At 30.7% G+C, this 21,180-nt stretch overlaps 2 protein-coding genes across 2 annotated transcripts; one reads left to right on the top strand and one right to left on the bottom strand.

Annotated features, from left to right (window-relative positions):
• Positions 1–2,569: 2,569 nt before the first annotated feature.
• LOC107936761 (uncharacterized) lies at positions 2,570–6,442 on the bottom strand. The gene is made up of 6 exons (XM_016869524.2): positions 6,210–6,442; positions 5,703–6,035; positions 4,805–4,984; positions 4,548–4,583; positions 3,787–3,816; positions 2,570–3,355 (listed from the first exon to the last, which is right to left on the bottom strand). The coding sequence occupies exons 2-6, from the start codon at positions 6,015–6,017 to the stop codon at positions 2,822–2,824; spliced, it is 1,095 nt and encodes a 364-aa protein (XP_016725013.1). The 5' UTR covers positions 6,018–6,035; positions 6,210–6,442; the 3' UTR covers positions 2,570–2,821.
• Positions 6,443–6,737: 295 nt separating this feature from the next.
• Positions 6,738–9,520, top strand: LOC107936754 (uncharacterized). The gene is made up of 5 exons (XM_041080302.1): positions 6,738–7,342; positions 7,523–7,535; positions 7,625–7,893; positions 8,153–8,491; positions 8,847–9,520. The coding sequence occupies exons 1-5, from the start codon at positions 6,872–6,874 to the stop codon at positions 9,327–9,329; spliced, it is 1,575 nt and encodes a 524-aa protein (XP_040936236.1). The 5' UTR covers positions 6,738–6,871; the 3' UTR covers positions 9,330–9,520.
• The last annotated feature ends 11,660 nt before the right edge of the window (positions 9,521–21,180 follow it).

Raw genomic sequence — 21,180 nt, 5'->3', positions numbered from 1 at the left:
TTTCGATACATATTGCAATAGGTTCGAGGTAGCCTGGAATTTCCCCCCGAGCAGTGTTGTTTAATGCTTGTTCTAAGCCTTGGAAATCTTTGAACTCCACTTTGTTGTTGTTGTTTTTGTCATAAACTTGATTTTTCAAATCAATAAGTTTAGTTGTAATACTAATTCTTCATCCTAAAAAAAAAAACATGAAATCTCAAATCCATTACTAAACAACAATCCAATAATTTCTTAGATTTGGAAAATAATTACATTTATAAGTTGTACTATTTTCGGAATTCAATTTATCAATTGCTATTTGGAGAAACCGTTACCGTTCGTTAACTTCATGGATTAGGGTACCTACTTAGAATTTAGGTGGATTTGGATAAAAGAATTAAGTCTGTTTAAAATATTGACAGGTTTGGGCAAATTTTAAGCCCATACTATCGAGTTTTGTAGGATACTGTTGATTCTAATCCATTCATTTTATTTAGGACGTGAGATTTGAATCTTTTTTTTCTTAACTCCTTATAAAATTTTGGAAGGGCCAATGCTAAAAAATTGTGTTAAAAAAAGCTTAGATTAACTTATTAACTTTTCATAGGGCTAAAAAGGTAATTTTTCCATTTAATTAAAAGGCTAAAGACTTAAATTTAATGTTTTAATTTATGAGAGGGCATAAAAGAAAATTTACCCATCTAGCCAAGGGGATTATATATATCGGTTAATATGAATAAGAAGTGTGCATGTACCATATTTTTAACAAAGGTAGGATCAAGTTCCCTTACTTAATCCAAGTCCTGAAAAAACCAAAAAATTTAAGACTTCAAAATCAAACTTAGCATTGTCTTTGAGTTTCAAACATTGATGTACCTCTTTGATCGTTGTTCTAGTTTCTTAAGCTTCTCTACTAATTCGAGCAATATCCACTTCGCCTTATCTTCTGTTAATTTTTCATCCTCGTGCTCACTCTTGATTTCTTAGTACTTTTTCATAATGTCTCGGACATCAGATCGCATGGGCCATTCATGTGATTCGATTTGGTCGTGACAGTTGAGAACAAAATCAAAGGCTTTCCTCTTTTCACCAAATATGCACACAAAATATTCGAATCAGTAAAACAGACTAAATTAAAATTAAATCAGAATCAAATTATATTAATTAAAACTGAATTAAGGACCAAATCACACGGCTGACAAACAATGGAGGACCAAAATAGATATTAAGCCTTCCAACAAAAACATGCAGATCCAGGCGGACACAAACAGGTCAACGGACGGATCCCCTCTTTTAAGTAACATAAAAGCCACCTTTTTTTTTGTCATTTTTCTTAAAACAATTTCCAAAACCTTTTTTTTTCCTCTTTGTCTTTTATGTTTCAATTCAGGCGATCGGAAAACTCAAATACTAACTGAAATTTCGAACTTTTCCGGATTTTGAACTACCTCAAACCTATTGCGATCCGAATCGAAAAAACTCATGGAAAAGCTACTGAGGTTTCTCATATAGGTATTCAAGCTCTGGTTTGCACTACAATATCTAAGAAATGGAAGATTTTCTGGGTGAGGATCTAGAGTGGTATACATTGAAAAAGTGTGTGGCAACTCTTGATATGGCCAAAGAAATTAGTTTTCAAGTGGGATTTGTTGATAATATGTTGAAGACCAAGTTGCTTGCCTACTTTGCTACTAAACAATTGATGGACGTGATTAAAAAATGAGTATAATTTAAGGGTTAAATCGTGAATTAAGTCAAAATTTTATGGTATTTGAATTCATTTGTTGTGTTACAAGGTTGCTCAGATTTTTTTGTTTTTCATGAAGTACACGAATATGACACACATATAAGGGGATATGACATTCAAGGATGGTTTAAATATATGAATTTTTTTAATAAGAACTAAGTATACCATGTCGGATACATACCCATATTTTGACACTCACACTCAAGTCTGACACCTAGAGGTGTTCAAACCGTTAACCGAACCGAACTAGGATTAACCAAATTAATTGAACTTTTTAATCCTTTAACCATTAATCGAATTAAATTTGAAAAAAAATTAATCGAACCGAAATATTTAGGTTTATTCGGTCGGTTAACCGAAATTTATATGTTTTTGTTTTTTAAAACAAGTATAAAACATATCAAAAAAATAAATCAATAATGTTCATTTGGCCGAATTAACCAAATTAATCCAATTAACCGAATGGCCTAATACATATAATATAAAATATTATTTATTAAGTTCAGTTAATTCGGTTAATTTTACGATTTTGAATCGAATTAACCTATGAAAATGTGCTCAAACATAAAACATTTTAAATACCATTTTAACATAATAAACAGGCTAAATGGGCAATATATGTCAATTTTATTAATTAGTCAAATAGGTCTTTTTTGTCAAAATTTAAGGAAATAGATTGATTTTTGAGAGGGTTGGATGCGCTTTTTGCTGACATGTCAAGGAAAGTGTATCTAGTTGGAAGTGTTCTTTTTAGAATTTTCAAAGTTGGACGTGTTTTTCTTGACATGTCAGTAAAAAAATCATCCCTCTTCAAAACCTGCCTATTTAATCTAATAAACTAGGTAAAATAACTAACACAATTTCATAGATTAGCACATGGTGATGAAATATATCAATGTCTCAAAAACCATATAGTATAAGTTATATTGCAAAACACCAAGTTCATGCAAGACACCCAAAACCATTAAGTTCAAATAGAGGAAAGTAAATATAGAAACGCAAAGTCCATCAAACCAAATAAATTCAGTGAATTTTGCTGCAAATGGAAAACACCCTTTGATTCTCAACCATGCGAGCTAAGCCACCTTTGATTTCTCAAACCTCCTTTTCTTTAGCCTCGTCCAAGGTTGTTTTGTAACCAAAGTAGGCATACAAATTCTTCCTTAAGAAATTATCAGCAAATCCCACCTGAAAACCAAGTTCCTTAGCCTTGTTAAGTGTCGCCCCCCACTTTTTCAACATCTCTATGTCCAATTTCTCAACTGAAAACTCTTCCATCTCTTTTACTGCAGCACAAACCAAAACTTGAGCAGGGATATGGCCAACTTCAGTAACTTTTCCACGATCCTTTTCAATTCGAGCCGCAATAGATTCAAAGGAGCTCGGAGTTTTTCCCCAACCAGTATTTTGCAACTCTTCTGCTAAGCCTGGGAAATGTTCTACCCCCACTTGGTTGTTGCCTTTTTCATAAAGTTGCTTTTCCAAATCAGTAAAAGCAGACCGGATATTATCAGGAGGTCGGAAACTTTTGTCAAAATCAAAATCTGGGAGGCTTTGAAAATCAAAACAATTTTCAAGATCAAAATCTTGATCAAAATCTTCATCAACAGTAATAGGCCCTGAAGAAAGCTGAAACAATATACATAGAAAACCATAAAGTATGAGAATGGTATGTATAAGAAGATTATGAATCAGATTTTTTTTCCTGATTTTTGGCATTTTCAATTAGATTTTATTTTTTTTAGGGGTAAAAAGCTGAAACAAAAAGGAAAATCTGATTGTATGATACAGGGATAAAAAGATTAAATCTGATTTTTTTAGGGGTAAAAAGATTTTTTTTCATAAGGTAACTTTTGGGGTTTAAATTTCAAAATGTTTACATACTTATAATTTTTTAATTTTCAACATCGATACCAACCGAGTTAAAGCTCAATTAACAACAATAAAGTTTTTTGAAACCTAAATAATGTTACCAAATAGTTTTGGTTGGTGGTTCTCAAATACTACTTGGGTCAGCTGATGTCTAATGCATTACATATATATATACACATAAATCATACCTGTTTCTTTAATGTCTCCTTGATGTTATCCTGAAATTTAAAAGAAATATAAATTCAAAGTATTCATGATGTTATTCTGAAATTTAACTGGAAAGAAGCAAGAAGGCAAGTTCAAGAATGACATGAGGCATTAAGATAAAAACAAAAACAAAAGATTTTTTTTTTTAACAATCTCGTTATAAGTTCTAATCATATCTGTTTTTTTTGAATAATATCTAGAACTATTCATAGCCACTCGTAACCCATAAATAGGGAGATAATGTACTTCAACACACTCAAACCAATATTGTCTTACATTGACAACTATATCCATACTAATCGAATTAAAATTCAATCGACAAAAGAAAAGAAAACTTAAAAAAGATAAACGTACATGAACCCATATCTAATGTCTTATTTCTAAGTCTGAGAAAACAACTATAGTGAAAAAGAAATTATGATTATATTAAAGTAGCAATACATATGCAAATATAGGTATCAAATATGGCCTTCCAAATTCTTCTAAATGCATTAAAAAATTAGAAAAAATGAACAAGTATATGCTAGACATAAATTTTTATATTTGATATCTATATTCGTATTCAAGTAACATAGTTAAAAATTTGACTTTTGCAACGTCTAAAAATAATTCTAGTGTATAAGAAAAGAGAATTATTATAAAGAATAATACTTAATATACCGCCGATATGTAAATTTCATATATCACCAATAAATCATAACATTACACATCGTCATTAAATTAAACAAAAGATTACGCATACCATATGAAGATCAGAGTTCCCAGCTGTTGTTGAGGGCTGAAAAACCAAATTAAAAAGTTAAAGTTAGATTGGAGACTAAAGTTAAATTTGGATGGACGGTACGGTGCATTTAGTTTATTTTTTGTCTCACGCTACAGTTTTGCTACAATATCTAATATCATTTTCACCGTTATTTTTACATTAATTACGGGTAAACGCACCGCCCAACCAAATCTACTCTTAAATTGAGTAATTAAATTTGTAAAAATTAAACATACCGTTTTACGTTGATTTTCTAGCGTTTCAAACTCACGTCCTGCTGCAAGCAATCTTTTCTTTGCCTCTTTTATAGCTAAATTAGCCTTAGCTATTGCTCGAAACTTTTCCTTAATGCCCTGGAGATCCGGTCGCACTGGCCATTGCTCGCCAAGCACTGATACCATGTCTATCTTCATGTCCTTCCTTCCCCAAAATATACACACAAAATAGGTGTTAAAAGAAACAAAAATATTTACATTGTCATCACAAGGATTTTTTGGATCATCTCCTACAATATATTGTCAACTTTAAAAGTAAAAACAGCTCACAAATCTTAATTAGATTTTGTTTACTACTGAACTTGAAAAGTAATTTTCAATCCAAACAATAATTTCAAACAAAAAAATTGGATAAACAACCAGCTTTTCAAACAATAATATTTTCTAACAAATTGAAAATACATAGTAAAAAAAAGTTTTTATACTTAAATAGCACTAGATATATAATTGCAATTTAACAAGTAAATGCCTCTAAAATAATAGCAAAATTAACAATAAAACAAGAGTTATATAATATCCCAACAATAACAATAAAATAGTAGTAATATAATAGCAAAATCACAGCAAAATAGCAATAGAGAAAAAAATTCAAGTCAAATTCAAGCTAGACTAAACCCGGGCCAAAAAATTTTGCTCGAGGCTCGACCTGTTTAGAACATGGACATTATTTTTTGTCTAAATCTATTTTCGAGCCTATATTTTTACCTAATCCATAATCAATTCTACCTAAAATGCAAAATCCACTTGGTTGTAGTCATTGCTAGTGACAATTTTTTTTTTACCTTCAATATATATAAAAAAATAAATAACAATAATATGAATTTAATATGAATTATTAAATTCAATTAGGACACCTTACATTCTTAATCAACCTGTTAATCCGATCTTCGAATATTTTCCTTATTTCCGACACAGATTTTTTTTCTATAAGCTCTTCCAAGCTTAATTTTTTACTATTGGACTTTGGTTGATGTTGGGACAGGTTCTGCTTCTTTCTGACTGGTTCTTCAGCTCCTGGTAAGCCTCTTTTCATGCCTGCCCTCAGCATCAAGGGGTTTTCACCTGAGATATCTCTCTCTTCAAAGTCCGGATTGGTTGCCGGTGGCACCCTCTCATGCTGTGACAAGTCTGAAATCTCTCCATACTTATCTTCTGGGAATGATATGTTAGCCATGTACAACTTGACACAGATCTGAGAAATTTAATCAAATCATTGAAATGAAAAGAACAGAGAAAACACAAACAAGTTGCAGGTCAACAGCATCAAAAACTTCTTTTAAATCAGCAAAACAAAACCATATGGGACGATGATGAATCAAAGTAAAGAAATTATGCAAAATCAAATCAAGATGTGATCTGTACTTACTTCTGCTGCAGTGAAGGAAAGAGAGAGCAGGGTGTGATGTGTGAGAGTAAAATTGAAGAAACGAAACCGTTCTTCAATGAGATGGAATTAAAAATAAGGTCAACTTCCATCACAGAAAGCTCGAGATAACTTCCTGTATGTAAATTTGAAGCGAGAATACTATTGGAAAGTTAGCAGGCAACCATGGCGCCATATGCTTCAACGAAAACGCGTGCGTAGTGTGGTTAGGTAATAAGGTTTGACTGTATTTTTAAAATGGTCGGTATTTAGCGATTTGAATTAGAAAATAAGTTTTTTTTACCACATTATTATTTTTAAATGATTTTTTTTTTGGTAAAGTCATTACAATTTTTCTAGGACGACTATTTTAGTTCATTTTGACAGTAATGGATAAAAACAATTAATATTGTTAAAGTTGAATATGCTCGCGCTCATCGCGAGAAAGTTAGCGCCCATCGCGAGAAGCCACTGTAATATGCGCGCGCGATAATATAAAAGTCCATGGTGGGACCGTTTCTCATCTACCGACATTACTTTTATTATATTGTATTGTTTGGTGGTCTCTACAACCCTGAAGTTTCATCTCCTTCGATTCACTATTTCACTTTCTTCCTCTTGCAATAGTCAAGCAATTTTTGCATTGATTTCTGATTGAACCATCAATGGGGGAAGCTGTGTTCACCTTGGCCGATATTGTCATAGGCAAATTGACCTCCCTTATTCTCTCTGAAATGTCGCGGTACGTCCACTCTGACCTCAGCGACCTAGGAATCACCGTCGCTACAATCATGAATATGCTTCCTGACGCCGAAGAGCGATCTTCGACCGGCAATTTCACAGTTTGGCTTAAAAAGGCGAAAGATGCACTTTATGATGCCGAAGACTTGCTCGATGTGTTATCTTTAGATGTTTTGAGTAGCCGTGACTTTTGCTGGTTAAGGGCAAACGATTGTGTTTACTGTCCCACAATGAGCGCTGAAATTCAGGCCATTAAGAACAGGTTAACTTCCCTTAAAAGGGCGCTCGACTGGTTTAACTTTGCCAAGCAACTGCTTGTTAATACCCCTTTCATGGCTGCAATGAGCACAACTTTTGTAGCAGGTTGTTCTAGTAGGATGAAGACGACGGAAAAGGTACGTCTCAAATCAGTTTACTTTCAATCTCAAAAATGGGTTGTAAAATTAAGATCATTAAATTCTATTCAAAATCTCGAAATAAAGATATACTTTCTCTAACCAACGAATTCCTCTGTTTCTCCTGCTTTACTCTTCGGCGGCGGCGGCCTTTTCTCTCTCTTCTCTTCACCGATATAGATACATGAAACCTGTAAGTACTCCTAAATCACTAATTCGCTATCATATCCTTCTTTATAATTCTTCTGTTGTTCTGAATTGGGAAATCTTTAAATTTCTCAGATTATGGCATGGGAGAATTCGAGCTTCAGTTTTTATTGACTGGAAGCAAGAAAAGAAATCGGAAACTTGTTTCTGATGTATTATTGAGACAAGAAAGAAAAAGAATAAGGAAACAGAGGCAACTCCAGCACCAGAGAGAAGCATTAACTTCCCAGCTACAGCGAAAATCAAAAAGGAAAGAAAGCCTTTTGAAAAAGTTGATCAAGTGGGGATATGCGCAAAAAATAGCGAAATTTTACGATGATCGAACCCAAAGAGGGATAAATAACGTAAGTCTCTTAATCGAACTTACTAATTCATTTTCAATTTGTTTTGTTTTTTTAATTATTATAAACCTAAAATAATCCCAGTAAAAAGATTAGGATGCAAGTAGGACGGTAAATGCATCGAACTTGAACGAGTGGATTTTTATTCATGTTGGGTTCTTTAGTTTTAAAATTTGTTTGTGTCTTAGCCTCAAAATCTGGTTTTTATTTCCAAAATGGTCCCTGTCTAGATTGTCTCTTAATACCGGTTTTGTGTGAAAAGAATGGCAAGATAACAGATTGGGAAAGGAAGTTGAATTGGGAAAGAAAGTTGGAAGGCATGAAGAAAATGGTGACGATGGTGACGAAAGCTTCTCAATATCTCGACGATGTGCCGATAGGCACTAAGTTCACGGGAATGAAAGCTTCTCAACAAATTCTCTGCTATATCGACCAAATCAAAATGCAATGGCCAATGCAATCTGATCTCCTAGTGATTAAGCAAGAGATCCAAGAAATTGACCGCAAGTACAAGGATGCTGTATTAGCAGAAGACGAGGCGAAGTGGCGACTGCTTCTAGTTGGAAAGAAGATTGAAGAACTTGATCGACAACTATCAGAGGTACATCAATGATTAGAATCTATTTACTAAGTATTTTATAATATAAAAATATGAAAAAGCTCGATATGACTCACGAGTTGTTCAATTTAAGTATTATTAATCTCGAATTCAGCTCGATATTAATAGCTCAAGCTGCTCAAGTTTAAACTGGCTCGAAAATTACCAAATCAAATTCAAATTATTTTTAGTCAAACTCGAACAATTTGTGAGCAATAGTATTTCATTTACACTCTAATGATGTAGACAACATTCTCACAATTCATGTTGTATTCAAAATCTTTGTTTCCAGAGTTAGCACAGCATTTATTTCATTGCTCTGAATTTATGACTTTTTTTCCATATTTGTCTGTTTTAGTTTTATTTTGCACATCGATGGTCGGAAAAAGTTACTTCAACCGATGATCGTGTAAGTATGCTAACTCGTGAAAAAGAAGTACTATCTAAACTCCGTGATTTGGAAAATCAACTTTACGACAAGGACAACAACAAAGTGGAATACAAAGATTTCCTAGGCTTGGAGCAGTCCTTAAAGAAAACTGCTTGGGGGAAAACTCCAAACTACCTCCAACCTATTGCGATCCGAATCGAAAAAGCTCGAGGAAAAGCTACTGATGTTTTTCATATCCCCGCTCAAGTTCCGGTCTGTGCTGCGATCAAAGAGATGGAAGATTTTCCGGTTGAGGATTTGGACTGGGATACGTTAAAAAAGTGGGGCGCTACGCTTAATTACGCTAAGAAATATAATTTTCAAGTGGGATTTGCAGATAATCTGTTGAAGAAGAATTTGCTCGCCTATTTGGTTATTCAAAATCTGCCCAATTTGACCGCAATAAATTAGCTTTCCAAAAGCAAAGGTTTGTGTTGTCGTTCGAGCTTGCTGCTAAGTCTACCATAAGATTGCCTTTAATGTGTTTGACCTTTGACTTTTCTATGTTTACTTTTCTATACGTGTGATGTTTATGGTATTTGAAACTAATGCTATGTTTAAAAAATTGGGAAATTAAGTATTGAAAAAATAAGTAAGAAAAATTAAGGGTTGAATTTAAATAATAAATTTTGTTTGGTATGTATTAATTAGAATTAAATATTAAATATAATTAGATTGGTTCATACTTTTTTTTTTGGTAGATAACATTCTAACAGTTTCCATTGTGGGTCATTAGATGTGTTTAAAAAATTAATTTACTAAAAATATTAATTTTCAGTTCATTGAATTTCTTTTCAACACCCTAAAAAATAAGGCCTTAAATTGAATTGGTCGATTTCGTAAGAAATTAAATTAAATTAATGTTTGATTATGAAGTCTAAGCTCGAATTTGAGTTTGAATTAAAATATTTCAATATTAAGACTGTTTATTTCAACTAAAAATTTTTCGTTCCAGCTTTTTTTCAATGTTTGTTTCATATAAAATAGAATGGTCAACATAAAAGGTTTTCTAGTCAACATAAAATTATTCTCTTATTCTCATAAAAGGTTTTATGAAATATTTTTAAGAAATCTGTCAAACAACAGGAAATATTTTACATAGATTCATCCAAACACCAAAAATGTTATAAATTATTTTTTGAAAACTATTTTCAGTAAAAATAAACAGAGCCTAAGATTAAAATAAAAGTTAACTTGATGAGTTATCCGTGTTAAATATTAGTTGGTTTGAATTTGATTTCTTCGTGACATAATAATTTCTTGCTATTTTGAGATTTTTTTAATTTCTATTTTTAATAAAAATGGTAAAATTAAGTTTTTTTAACAATCTTATTATAGGTTTATCTCTCTCCAACTTATAAATAGGAGGAGGATGTGTTTCAGTACATTCAAACCCACGTCCTCTTATATTAATGATAATACCCATACCAATCAAGTTAAAACTTAGTCGACAATGATATTTCTTTTTAGACTGAGTTAATGTTACAAATCAATTCAACACCAACTCGGTTGAGGAATTTTTTAATTTACCATTATATATTTCAAATAAGTTATATTTCTTATAATGGTACTTTTATCTTTTTACTTTTTAAACAAAATCAATAAAAACTTACAAATGAAATGGTTTGAATTATGCCATTAACGAACATAAAACCTCAATTTTACCACTCCAACCAATGCTTTATTTATTTTTTATACATTTTAATATTACTATACAAAAGTTTTGACCCGCATTTTTATCATATTAATAGTGCCATGGATTGAATTTGTATCCCAAGTTAATTCAATATTGAATTTTTTATAATTATATTTTTAGATTGAATTTTTTTCATCAACATTATAACATTTTGACGTGTACAGAATAATGACAATATCATGATAAATAATTTGAGTGCATTTAATATTCTTAATATAATGTATTTACCTATTTAAATTTTCTTTTACTCACAAATTAAACTATTTTTAATTTTAATTTCATATATATTGCATATATGTTGTTATTATTAGTTTTAAACCATACATTTTTATTTATCGTAGGTAATTTTTAAACGCATACCAATATTTTAAATATGTAGTTTCCATGTTTATACAATTATAATAGAAAATCAATAATAAAATTTATATTAATGTTTGGTCTAGTATAACTTTACCTAAAAATCAATTTATAGTATTATTAAAAATAATTAAATTTAAAAATTATTATTTATTTAATAAAAAATATAAAAAATATGTCATATCAATTTAAGCTAAAGTCAACTTTGATTTTTATCGAAATTTAAAAAATTAAATTAATATTTAATTTCAAATCAAATCAAAATCGGATTATGTTGGATATATAATCAAGTCGGGGTCAGAAGGGGTAAATACACACCCGCTTCACCATTATTACATCTATATTCGCAAGGTTGCCTCGATTTTTACACTTCAAATGTACAGCATTGTTTGCAGAACCAGACTAGACTCATCAATCGGATCAATTAAGTCAACAGCAGATGGAGATATTGATTTAGAAAAAGGGGTCAAATGATTGACCCATGAATTGATCGGTTGAAATATAATCGGTTCAAGCAAATTTTTTATTCTTAATATATTTTCATTTTATTGGATCGAATAGAAAAGATGGATTGAATAAAAAATTAGATAATTTAATGGGTTGGATGAATTCGGAAAACTTCATCTACATACACGCTCTCAGCGTCCCAAACAATCCCAATTGAGCTAGGGATGTCCTGGTTTTCACTCATTTAGAACAGACCTGGGAAACTTTTAACTCAGATCAGATTTAGATCATTGAACAAAACAAAAACTCCATTTTTTTTCCAATTCAGAACAAAAGTCAACCACATCGGAATGTTCTATCAAACAACGAATATATAAAATATCAAAAGGAAACCTTATGAAACGAAATTTACTCATGTAATTAAAGAAGAAATTCTGCAAGATCAAAGCAGGAAATGTATAGACTGCGACAAAAATGAGCTGGTAAATTAAGCAGTACTTACTCCTTAGTCCTTAGATTTGTCTACGGTAGTGAAGAGAAGAAGTGAGAAGACCGGCTGCAGATGCGTTGAAAAGGGAAAATTAGTGACTGACTAATCCCCCGTGAGCCCTATAAGAGTAGTTTGATATGAAGGTTTCGGATTGTTTAGGATTGCTTATATAGGGTTCGGAAGGTTCAGCTTTTCATGTTTAGATTCTAACATTTTGGACTCTGAATCATTTTCAAATTTGCAATGACGTGGGCAATCAAACTCCTGGCAGCTGGCAAAGGAAAAAGGGTTAAATTTTGCCATTAGTCTATACATTATAAAAATTATGGATTTATATTTTGATTTAATCATTTTTAATTTATATATTTTTAAAAATTTTAAAATTTCAATCCCATCAAATATTAATTGTTAAATTTATTAATTTTTTGTTATTTTTAAAATCTGATGGGGGCAATTTATCTGCCAACCAATGCATTTATTTCAACGACTGCCATTGTTTATTGGAAGTCCACATAAATATGTCCATAAAACTTTCTTTTTATGAGCAGAAATTTTCCTTAAAAGCTCAGATATCAATACAAACATTAAAAATGCACCTTAAAAGTAATGTCAGGGAATTTTGGTTGAGCAGTTAGAACTTGTTAGTTTCTACGTAAAAGGGAGAAGTTAAGGCTAATTTCATTACTATATGCTAGAGTTTGAGCCATAAATGATGTACCTGTTTATAGTTTTAGTTATTTATTGAGAGAAATTATGAAGGAGAAAGGTGTACTTGAAATTTTTCTTCTTTATTTCACTTCATTTCTAAATTCGTAAAGTAGTTGCATTGAATGGCATAGTAACTTCCATCATAAGTAGGCCGTAAGATATGGGAATGCATATCATAGTTCATAGCTACCCATTCTTACTTTTCTTGCTTCAATTGTTACCTTAAATTGATAGATTGCTAATATCCCATTATTCTATTTGATGAATCTAGCAACTTATCAATCCAGTTCATTACTTTTTAAGTAAGATTTTGAAATTTTTTTTGATGAAAAGAAACTGAATAAAATCAACTACGTAAGACAACCATTGTCTTTATCTTCTTGTAACAAATCAATTATTTTCTTAAGAGCCTCATTCAAAACTTGAAGGCTCGATTTCCAATTCAGACTAAGTTTGGCAAGACGATCCGCCACCAATAATTCCGATTTCTTGAAATATGTTTAATCTTCCACACTCCTTCCACCCTCATGATGCGTTGAATCCTTCTGAGAACAGTAATCCTTGAATCTTCCTTGTCTAAAATCTTAAATTTAAATATTGTGATTATGTAAATTAGTGTTAGCAGAATTTTATTCCTTATCTAAAAGTCCACCTTGACATCAATTAAGAGAATAGTTGGGGGAGACAGACCCAACCCCGCCTCAATTTTCTTTTAAATTATGGGATTTTTTGTAAAAAATTAAAAAAAATTGCATATTAGTTTTTAAGGCTTTTAAATCAAATAGTTTATATTTTTATAATTTTTAAATGATTAAATCAAATTTTTATCATTTTTAAAGGGTTAAAATATAATTTTATCATATATTAATCTAAAATTTTATAAATTATAAAGGGACTAAAAGTTAAATTTTCCATTTTAGGCTGCCTAGATACTTTCCATCTCAACAAACTCAGTATCGGTGCTTATCTTTTAGTAAATTTATATTTTGGTAACTTTATTTTAAAAAGGTATAAAATAATCGTTAAATTATTTAAAATTTTTTATTTAAATCATTAGATAAAATAATTTAATCAAACCAACTCTGAACAAATTCAGCTCGATATTAATAGCTCAAGCTGCTCAAGTTTAAACTGGCTCGAAAATTACCAAATCAAATTCAAATTATTTTTAGTCAAACTCGAACAATTTGTGAGCAATAGTATTTCATTTACACTCTAATGATGTAGACAACATTCTCACAATTCATGTTGTATTCAAAATCTTTGTTTCCAGAGTTAGCACAGCATTTATTTCATTGCTCTGAATTTATGACTTTTTTTCCATATTTGTCTGTTTTAGTTTTATTTTGCACATCGATGGTCGGAAAAAGTTACTTCAACCGATGATCGTGTAAGTATGCTAACTCGTGAAAAAGAAGTACTATCTAAACTCCGTGATTTGGAAAATCAACTTTACGACAAGGACAACAACAAAGTGGAATACAAAGATTGCCTAGGCTTGGAGCAGGCCTTAAAGAAAACTGCTTGGGGGAAAACTCCAGACTACCTCCAACCTATTGCGATCCGAATCGAAAAAGCTCGAGGAAAAGCTACTGATGTTTTTCATATCCCCGCTCAAGTTCCGGTCTGCGCTGCGATCAAAGAGATGGAAGAGTTTCCGGTTGAGGATTTGGACTGGGATACGTTGAAAAAGTGGGGTGCTACGCTTAATTACGCTAAGAAATACGGTTTTCAAGTGGGATTTGCTGATAAACTGTTGAAGAAGAATTTGCTTGCCTATTTGGTTATTCCAAATCTGCCCAATTCGACCGCAAAAAATTAGTTTCCCAAAAACAAATGTTTGTGTTGCTGTTCTAGCTTGCTGCTCAGTCTACCATAAGATTGCCTTCAATGTGTTTGTCCTTTGACTTTTGTATATTTACTTTTCTTCATGTGTGATGTTTATGGTATTTGAAACTAATGCTATGTTCAATAAATTGAGAAATTAAGTATTGAAAAAATAAGTAAGAAAAACTAAGGGTTGGATTTAAGTAATAAATTTTGTTTGGTATATTAACTAAAATTAAATATTAAATATAATTAGATTGGTTCATACATTTTTTGGTAAAAAAAACATTTTAACAGTTTTCATTGTGGGTTATCAGATGTGTTTAAAAAATTAATTTGCTAAAAATATTAATTTTCAGTTCATTGAATTTCTTTTCAACACCCTAAAAAATAAGGCCTTAAATTGAATTGGTCGATTTCGTAAGAAATTAAATTAAATTTATGTTTGATTATGAGGTCTAAGCTTGAATTTGAGTTTGAATTAAAATATTTTAATATTAAGACTCTGTTTATTTCAACTAAAAATTTTTCGTTCCAGCTTTTTTTCAATGTTTGTTTCATATAAAATAGAATGGTCAACATAAAAGGTTTTCTAGTCAACATAAAATTATTCTCTTATTCTCATAAAAGGTTTTATGAAATATTTTTAAGAAATCTGTCAAACAACAGGAAATATTTTACATAGATTCATCCAAACACCAAAAAATATTATAAATTATTTTTTGAAAACTATTTTCAGTAAAAATAAACAGAGCCTAAGATTAAAATAAAAGTTAACTTGATGAGTTATCCGTGTTAAATATTAGTTGGTTTGAATTTGATTTCTTCGTGACATAATAATTTCTTGCTATTTTGAGATTTTTTTAATTTCTATTTTTAATAAAAATGGTAAAATTAAGTTTTTTTAACAATCTTATTATAGGTTTATCTCTCTCCAACCTATAAATAGGAGGAGGATGTGTTTCAGTACATTCAAACCCACGTCCTCTTATATTAATGATAATACCCATACCAATCAAGTTAAAACTTAGTCGACAATGATATTTCTTTTTAGACTGAGTTAATGTTACAAATCAATTCAACACCAACTCGGTTGAGGAATTTTTTAATTTACCATTATATATTTCAAATAAGTTATATTTCTTATAATGGTACTTTTATCTTTTTACTTTTTAAACAAAATCAATAAAAACTTACAAATGAAATGGTTTGAATTATGCCATTAACGAACATAAAACCTCAATTTTACCACTCCAACCAATGCTTTATTTATTTTTTATACATTTTAATATTACTATACAAAAGTTTTGACTCGTATTTTTATCATATTAATAGTGCCATGGATTGAATTTGTATCCCAAGTTAATTCAATATTGAATTTTTTATAATTATATTTTTTAGATTGAATTTTTTTCATCAACATTATAACATTTTGACATGTACAGAATAATGATAATATCATGATAAATAATCTGAGTGCATTTAATATTCTTAATATAAAGTATTTACCTATTTAAATTTTATTTTACTCACAAATTAAACTATTTTTTAATTTTAATTTCATATATATTGCATATATGTTGTTATTATTAGTTTTAAACCATACATTTTTATTTATCGTAGGTAATTTTTAAACACATACCAATATTTTAAATATGTAGTTTCCATGTGTATACAATTATAATAGAAATTCAATAATAAAATTTTTATTAATGTTTGCTCTAGTATAACTTTACCTAAAAATCAATTTATAGTATTATTAAAAATAATTCAAGTTAAAAATTATTATTTATATAATAAAAATATAAAAAAATGTCATATCAATTTAAGTTAAAGTCAAATTTGAATGTAACTTTGATTTTTTATCGAAATTTAAACAATTAAATTAATATTTAATTTCAAATCAAATTAAAATCGAATTATGTTGGATATATAATCAAGTTGGGGTCAGAAGGGGTAAATACACACCCGCTTCACCATTATTACATCTATATTCGTAAGGTTGCCTCGATTTTTACACTTCAAATGTACAGCTTGATCGAATTAACTGAATCGGTTGAACTATAATCAAACTGGTTCAAGCAAATTTTTTTATTCTTAATATATTTTTATTTTATTGGATCGAATAGAAAAGATGGATTGAATAAAAAATTAGATAATTTAATGGGTTGGATGAATTCGGAAAGCTTCATCTACATACACGCTTTCAGCGTCCCAAACAATCCCAATTGAGCGAGGGATGTCCTGGTTTTCACTCATTTAGAACAGACCTGGGAAACTTTTAACTCAGATCAGTTTAGATCATTGAACAAAACAAAAACTCCATTTTTTTCCAATTCAGAACAAAAGTCAACCACGCCGAAATGTTCTATCAAACAACGAATATATAAAATATCAAAAGGAAACCTTATGAAACGAAATTTACTCATGTAATTAAAGAAGAAATTCTGCAAGATCAAAGCAGGAAATGTATAGACTGCGATAAAAATGAGCTGGTAAATTAAGCAGTACTTACTCCTTAGATTTGTCTACAGAAGTGAAGAGACGAAGTGAGAAGACCGGCTGCCGATGCGTTGAAAAGGGAAGATTAGCGATTAATCCCCCGAGCTCCTTTTAAGAGTAGCTTGATATGAAGCCTTTTAAGAGCAGGCTAGACTTTCAAGAGTAGCTTGATATGGAGCCTTTTAAGAGCAGGCTTTTGATATGGAGACTTTCAAGAGTAGCTTGATATGGAGCCTTTCAAGAGTATGCTCTTGACATGGAGACTTTCAAGAGTAGCTTGATATGGAGCCAACTAATTGTTGCTTCATTATTGACATGAAGGCTTCGGATTGTTTAGGATTGCTTATATAGACGAACGAGGGTTTAAATGAAGGGTTCGGATTGTTTAGGATACTTTTCATGTTTAGATTCTAACATTGGATTCTGAATTATTTTAAAATTTGCTATGACGGGGGCAATCAAACTCCTGGCTCGCAAGCAAAAATAGTTAAATTTTGCTATTAGTCTACACATTATAAAAATGGATTTAGTTCGATTTAATCATTTTTACTTCATATATTTTTAAAATTTTAAAATTTCAATCCCATCAAATATTAACCGTTAAATTTATTAGGTTTTGTCACTTTCAAAATCTGATGGGGTAAACATATTATCATATGTTTAATATCATGTTAGATTGTTATTTTCACATTTTACTCATTAAGAATTCAGTTAATGGATTATCGTTGTCATTTGCGTCAATATTGAGATTTCAAAAACAAAAAAAAATCCAAAAAAAATGGTGAGATTTAAAATGATCCAATTACAAAATATATACTAAATCTATAATTGCATGCATAATACATGATTAATAATTGAATTTAACCAAATGAATTTAATTACTATTGTTTGAGTCAGGATTAAAGTTTCAAAATTAAAAAAAGTATAGAGACTAAAATTTATTAATTTGAAAAGTATAAGAACTAAATTTGGTCAAATTAAAATACAGTGATTGAATCCATAACTTTCATAAAATACAGGGGATGATACCAGATTTTAACCTTAATAAATTCATAAGACAAAAAATAGGTGAGATGGATTGTTTTTCTTTTTCTTTCTTTTGCTACTGCTTTTGTGGAGATCCATTTCTAAGGTGATGGCTCATGGTAGTTAGATCTTTTCAGACATTGGGTTCCTGAAGAAATTATCAACAAAATAATAAGCGTCCCACTGCCGCATCCTTCGTCAAGTCCTGATCAGATTATTTGTGGAGCAACCTCAACTGGTTCTTTCTCTCTCAAAAGCTCTTATGAGAAGGTTCGTGAAGGCATTTTCAACTTGAAAGATCGGCTCTAGGAAATACCATGGATATTTCAAGGCCCTCATCGGATTCAGTTTTTCATCTGGTTGGCTCTAAAACAATGTCTCTTAACAAATGCTAAGAGGGTAAGACGAGGTCTTGGGAGTAACAGTGCATGTGGCCCTTGTGGGCATGATCATGAAGATGTTTTGCATATACTTAGATATTGCAATGTTGCCAGAGGCATTTGGGACATGCTCATTCCACAGCAGGATCTTTCTAGTTTCTATTCTGAATCTCTTCTCAACTGGATGAAGAACAATCTCCAGAGCCATTCTTCTTCTTGGGGTGGAATTGATTGGCCATGTCTCTTTGGGATTATCGTGTAGCGTATTTGGAAAAATTGAAACCTGCTCATTTTCTAATGTCTTACGTGAAGTGCTGGTGAAAATATTAAAATCTCTTATAGCTGGGCGAGACAATATTCCTCTATTTTAGTGACTTCATCTCATAAAGCACGAAGTCATCTTCATAATTGGCCTTTACCTAATAGCTGGGTGTGTTTGAACACAGATGGTTCGGTGAAGTTTGATGAAGGCTTCGCTGTGGATGGCGGTTGTGTGAGAGATCATAATGGTGAATGGATCATTGGGTTCGCCAAATATTTGGGCAATTGCACCGTTTTGGAAGCATAGCTTTAGGGTATACTGGATGGGCTGAACCTTATCCTGTATAGGCGCTTGGGAAAATCCTAATCCAAACTGACAATATTGAAGCCATTAATGTCATCTTGGAGGATTCTTCGGAAAACTCTAGCTCTTCCTTGGTCCGAAAAATTCATCTTATCTTGAGGAAAATAGAGCAGTGAAAAATTCAGTATATTCCCCGAGAGGAAAACTTAATTACTGATAGTCTGGCTAAGTCAGTTCATACTAAAAGTCTTGGTTTAAGATTGTTTGAATATCCTCCTTTGAGGGTCTAAGTTTTTTACTTTGTATTTCTTTTCTTTCACCAAAAAAAAAAAAAAGAATTTATGTGTGAAAAATGCATTTAAGAAAATATGAAAAAAAAACAATCAAGTCTCTATATATTAAAATTACATTCAATTGAATTCTTGCCATTATCTAAAATAATCAATTAAGTCCTTTTATCAATAGAATATGTGGTTGACCATATTATCATTAAAATAAACTGACAGGCCAATCAGATGATGACACATGACAACTTCTAATTTAATATAATATTTTATCATAAAACATTAAAAAATCATAATAAATTATAAAAAAATCATTAAAATTTATTTTTAAAAATAGGAAAAATAGCAAAAATATTAAATATTTAAAAATATTAAAATTTATATAAACGTATAATTTTTTAAAAAATAATAAAACTTATAAATATTATCAAAACATAATAAATCTAATAAATTATAAAAATATATTTTTATAAAATTTTATAAAAAACATATAGATATTATTAAAAAATCATAAAAATATTAAATATTAAAAAAATAAAACTAATATAAACTTATAAAAATTGGAAAAATGTATAAAATCTTAAAAACTTATAAATATTATAAAAATTATAAACAATCTAATAAAACTAATAAAATTATTTAAATTTTGTAAAAAACTTACAAAAATTCTAATAAATTATAAAACTTAAAAATTATTAAAAAATCATTTAAACCCTTAAATTATAACAAACATATGACATCACACCAACCATTGTATAATGAAAATAGCCATTAGATTGTTAAGGTTATTTTTATATTGAATAAAATGTTCTCGATATTCCACAAATAAAATGATAACTTGTGGGATCTCTCATTGTAGCACCCCAAACCCTGCCTAGCAGTTATGGCCTAATCTGGCGGTGTCACAAAGAAGGAATTTTGAAAACGAAGCTCAATAAAACCTTACACTCATAATTCCTTAGTTGCTTTCATTTAATTCAAAACATATATTCAATTAATCAACTTGCCTCAAAACAAATCATTTTAGCGGAAGCTTATTATAAGTAAAATCGTTCATGTTTAGAAAATCATGCAAGTTTTTAGAAAATCCTTGCTTTCGATAAAATCTGAGTTTTTTTTTCAATTATGTAATCATAAAGTCGCAGTCTAAACAACTGAATCAAAACAAAACAGTCCGTAAAGACCGCATTACATAATATAAAACCCAAAATAATCAGCATTTAATTATTAAGTGCAAAATCACAATCAGTTTGAACATGTGGTCACCAAGAGGCTCCGCCACACCGATCCGTCTAAGTCTGGGGATTTCTTCTACAGATAAAACAAAAAGGGGTGAGTTTACATAAACTCAGTGTGTAATCCCTACAGAAAACAAGCATTCAGTCAATCACAACAAACAGTCAAAAGCAGTATGGGCCTAAGCCCATTTCAGTTTCAGTAGCAATTCAGGCCTTAGCCCATTTCAGTTTCAGTAGCAGTTCATATAGTCATCATGTTCAGTACATACGTCATACATACAGTTCACGCATTTAAGGGTCTAAGTAGTGTTTACCGACCCTACAGTAGGTTCACAGTCATCTTGGGCGACCCATGCAACCTTAGAACAGTACATTTCAGTACAGTGGCAAAATCAGTTTGGGCTTTAGCCCATCTTAATACAGAAGCAGTCATATACTCGGGTTTTGGCCCATTACAGTAACAGTAAACAGTGCAGCAACAGTAAACAGTATGCAGGTCCTACCAATCCAACCTCTACACACAATCTCCGTACCAACCTTACACACCATGTGGGGATAAAATCGACCCATCCATCCGTACACACCAAAATTAGCACCGGTTGTGGCACTAAATAGTATTGCAGCAAAGCTACCAGTAATATGAATGGCTTAAAGCCATCAGTAGGTCCACAGTCGTCTTGTGCGACCTGTGGACCATATCAGTACATTACACTTCCTCAAAAATAACAATCTCAACCCATGC

This window comes from Gossypium hirsutum, chromosome A11, assembly GCF_007990345.1.
Source record: "Gossypium hirsutum isolate 1008001.06 chromosome A11, Gossypium_hirsutum_v2.1, whole genome shotgun sequence".
NCBI classification, from domain to species: Eukaryota; Viridiplantae; Streptophyta; class Magnoliopsida; order Malvales; family Malvaceae; genus Gossypium; species Gossypium hirsutum.
Note: the sequence above shows the minus strand (reverse complement) of the source record. Positions and strands in the feature narration are given on the sequence as shown.

Excerpts from the sequence above, each read along its gene's own strand:
- LOC107936761 (XM_016869524.2), bottom strand. The coding sequence starts at position 6,017 with ATGGCTAACATATCATTCCCAGAAGATAAGTATGGAGAGATTTCAGAC. Across the intron at positions 3,817-4,547 it reads GGAACTCTGATCTTCATATG|GATAACATCAAGGAGACATT; the intron begins GTATGCGTAATC and ends TTTAAATTTCAG. Across the intron at positions 3,356-3,786 it reads AGGAGACATTAAAGAAACAG|CTTTCTTCAGGGCCTATTAC; the intron begins GTATGATTTATG and ends ATATTGTTTCAG.
- LOC107936754 (XM_041080302.1), top strand. The coding sequence starts at position 6,872 with ATGGGGGAAGCTGTGTTCACCTTGGCCGATATTGTCATAGGCAAATTG. Across the intron at positions 7,894-8,152 it reads CCCAAAGAGGGATAAATAAC|AATGGCAAGATAACAGATTG; the intron begins GTAAGTCTCTTA and ends TTGTGTGAAAAG. Across the intron at positions 8,492-8,846 it reads TTGATCGACAACTATCAGAG|TTTTATTTTGCACATCGATG; the intron begins GTACATCAATGA and ends TGTCTGTTTTAG.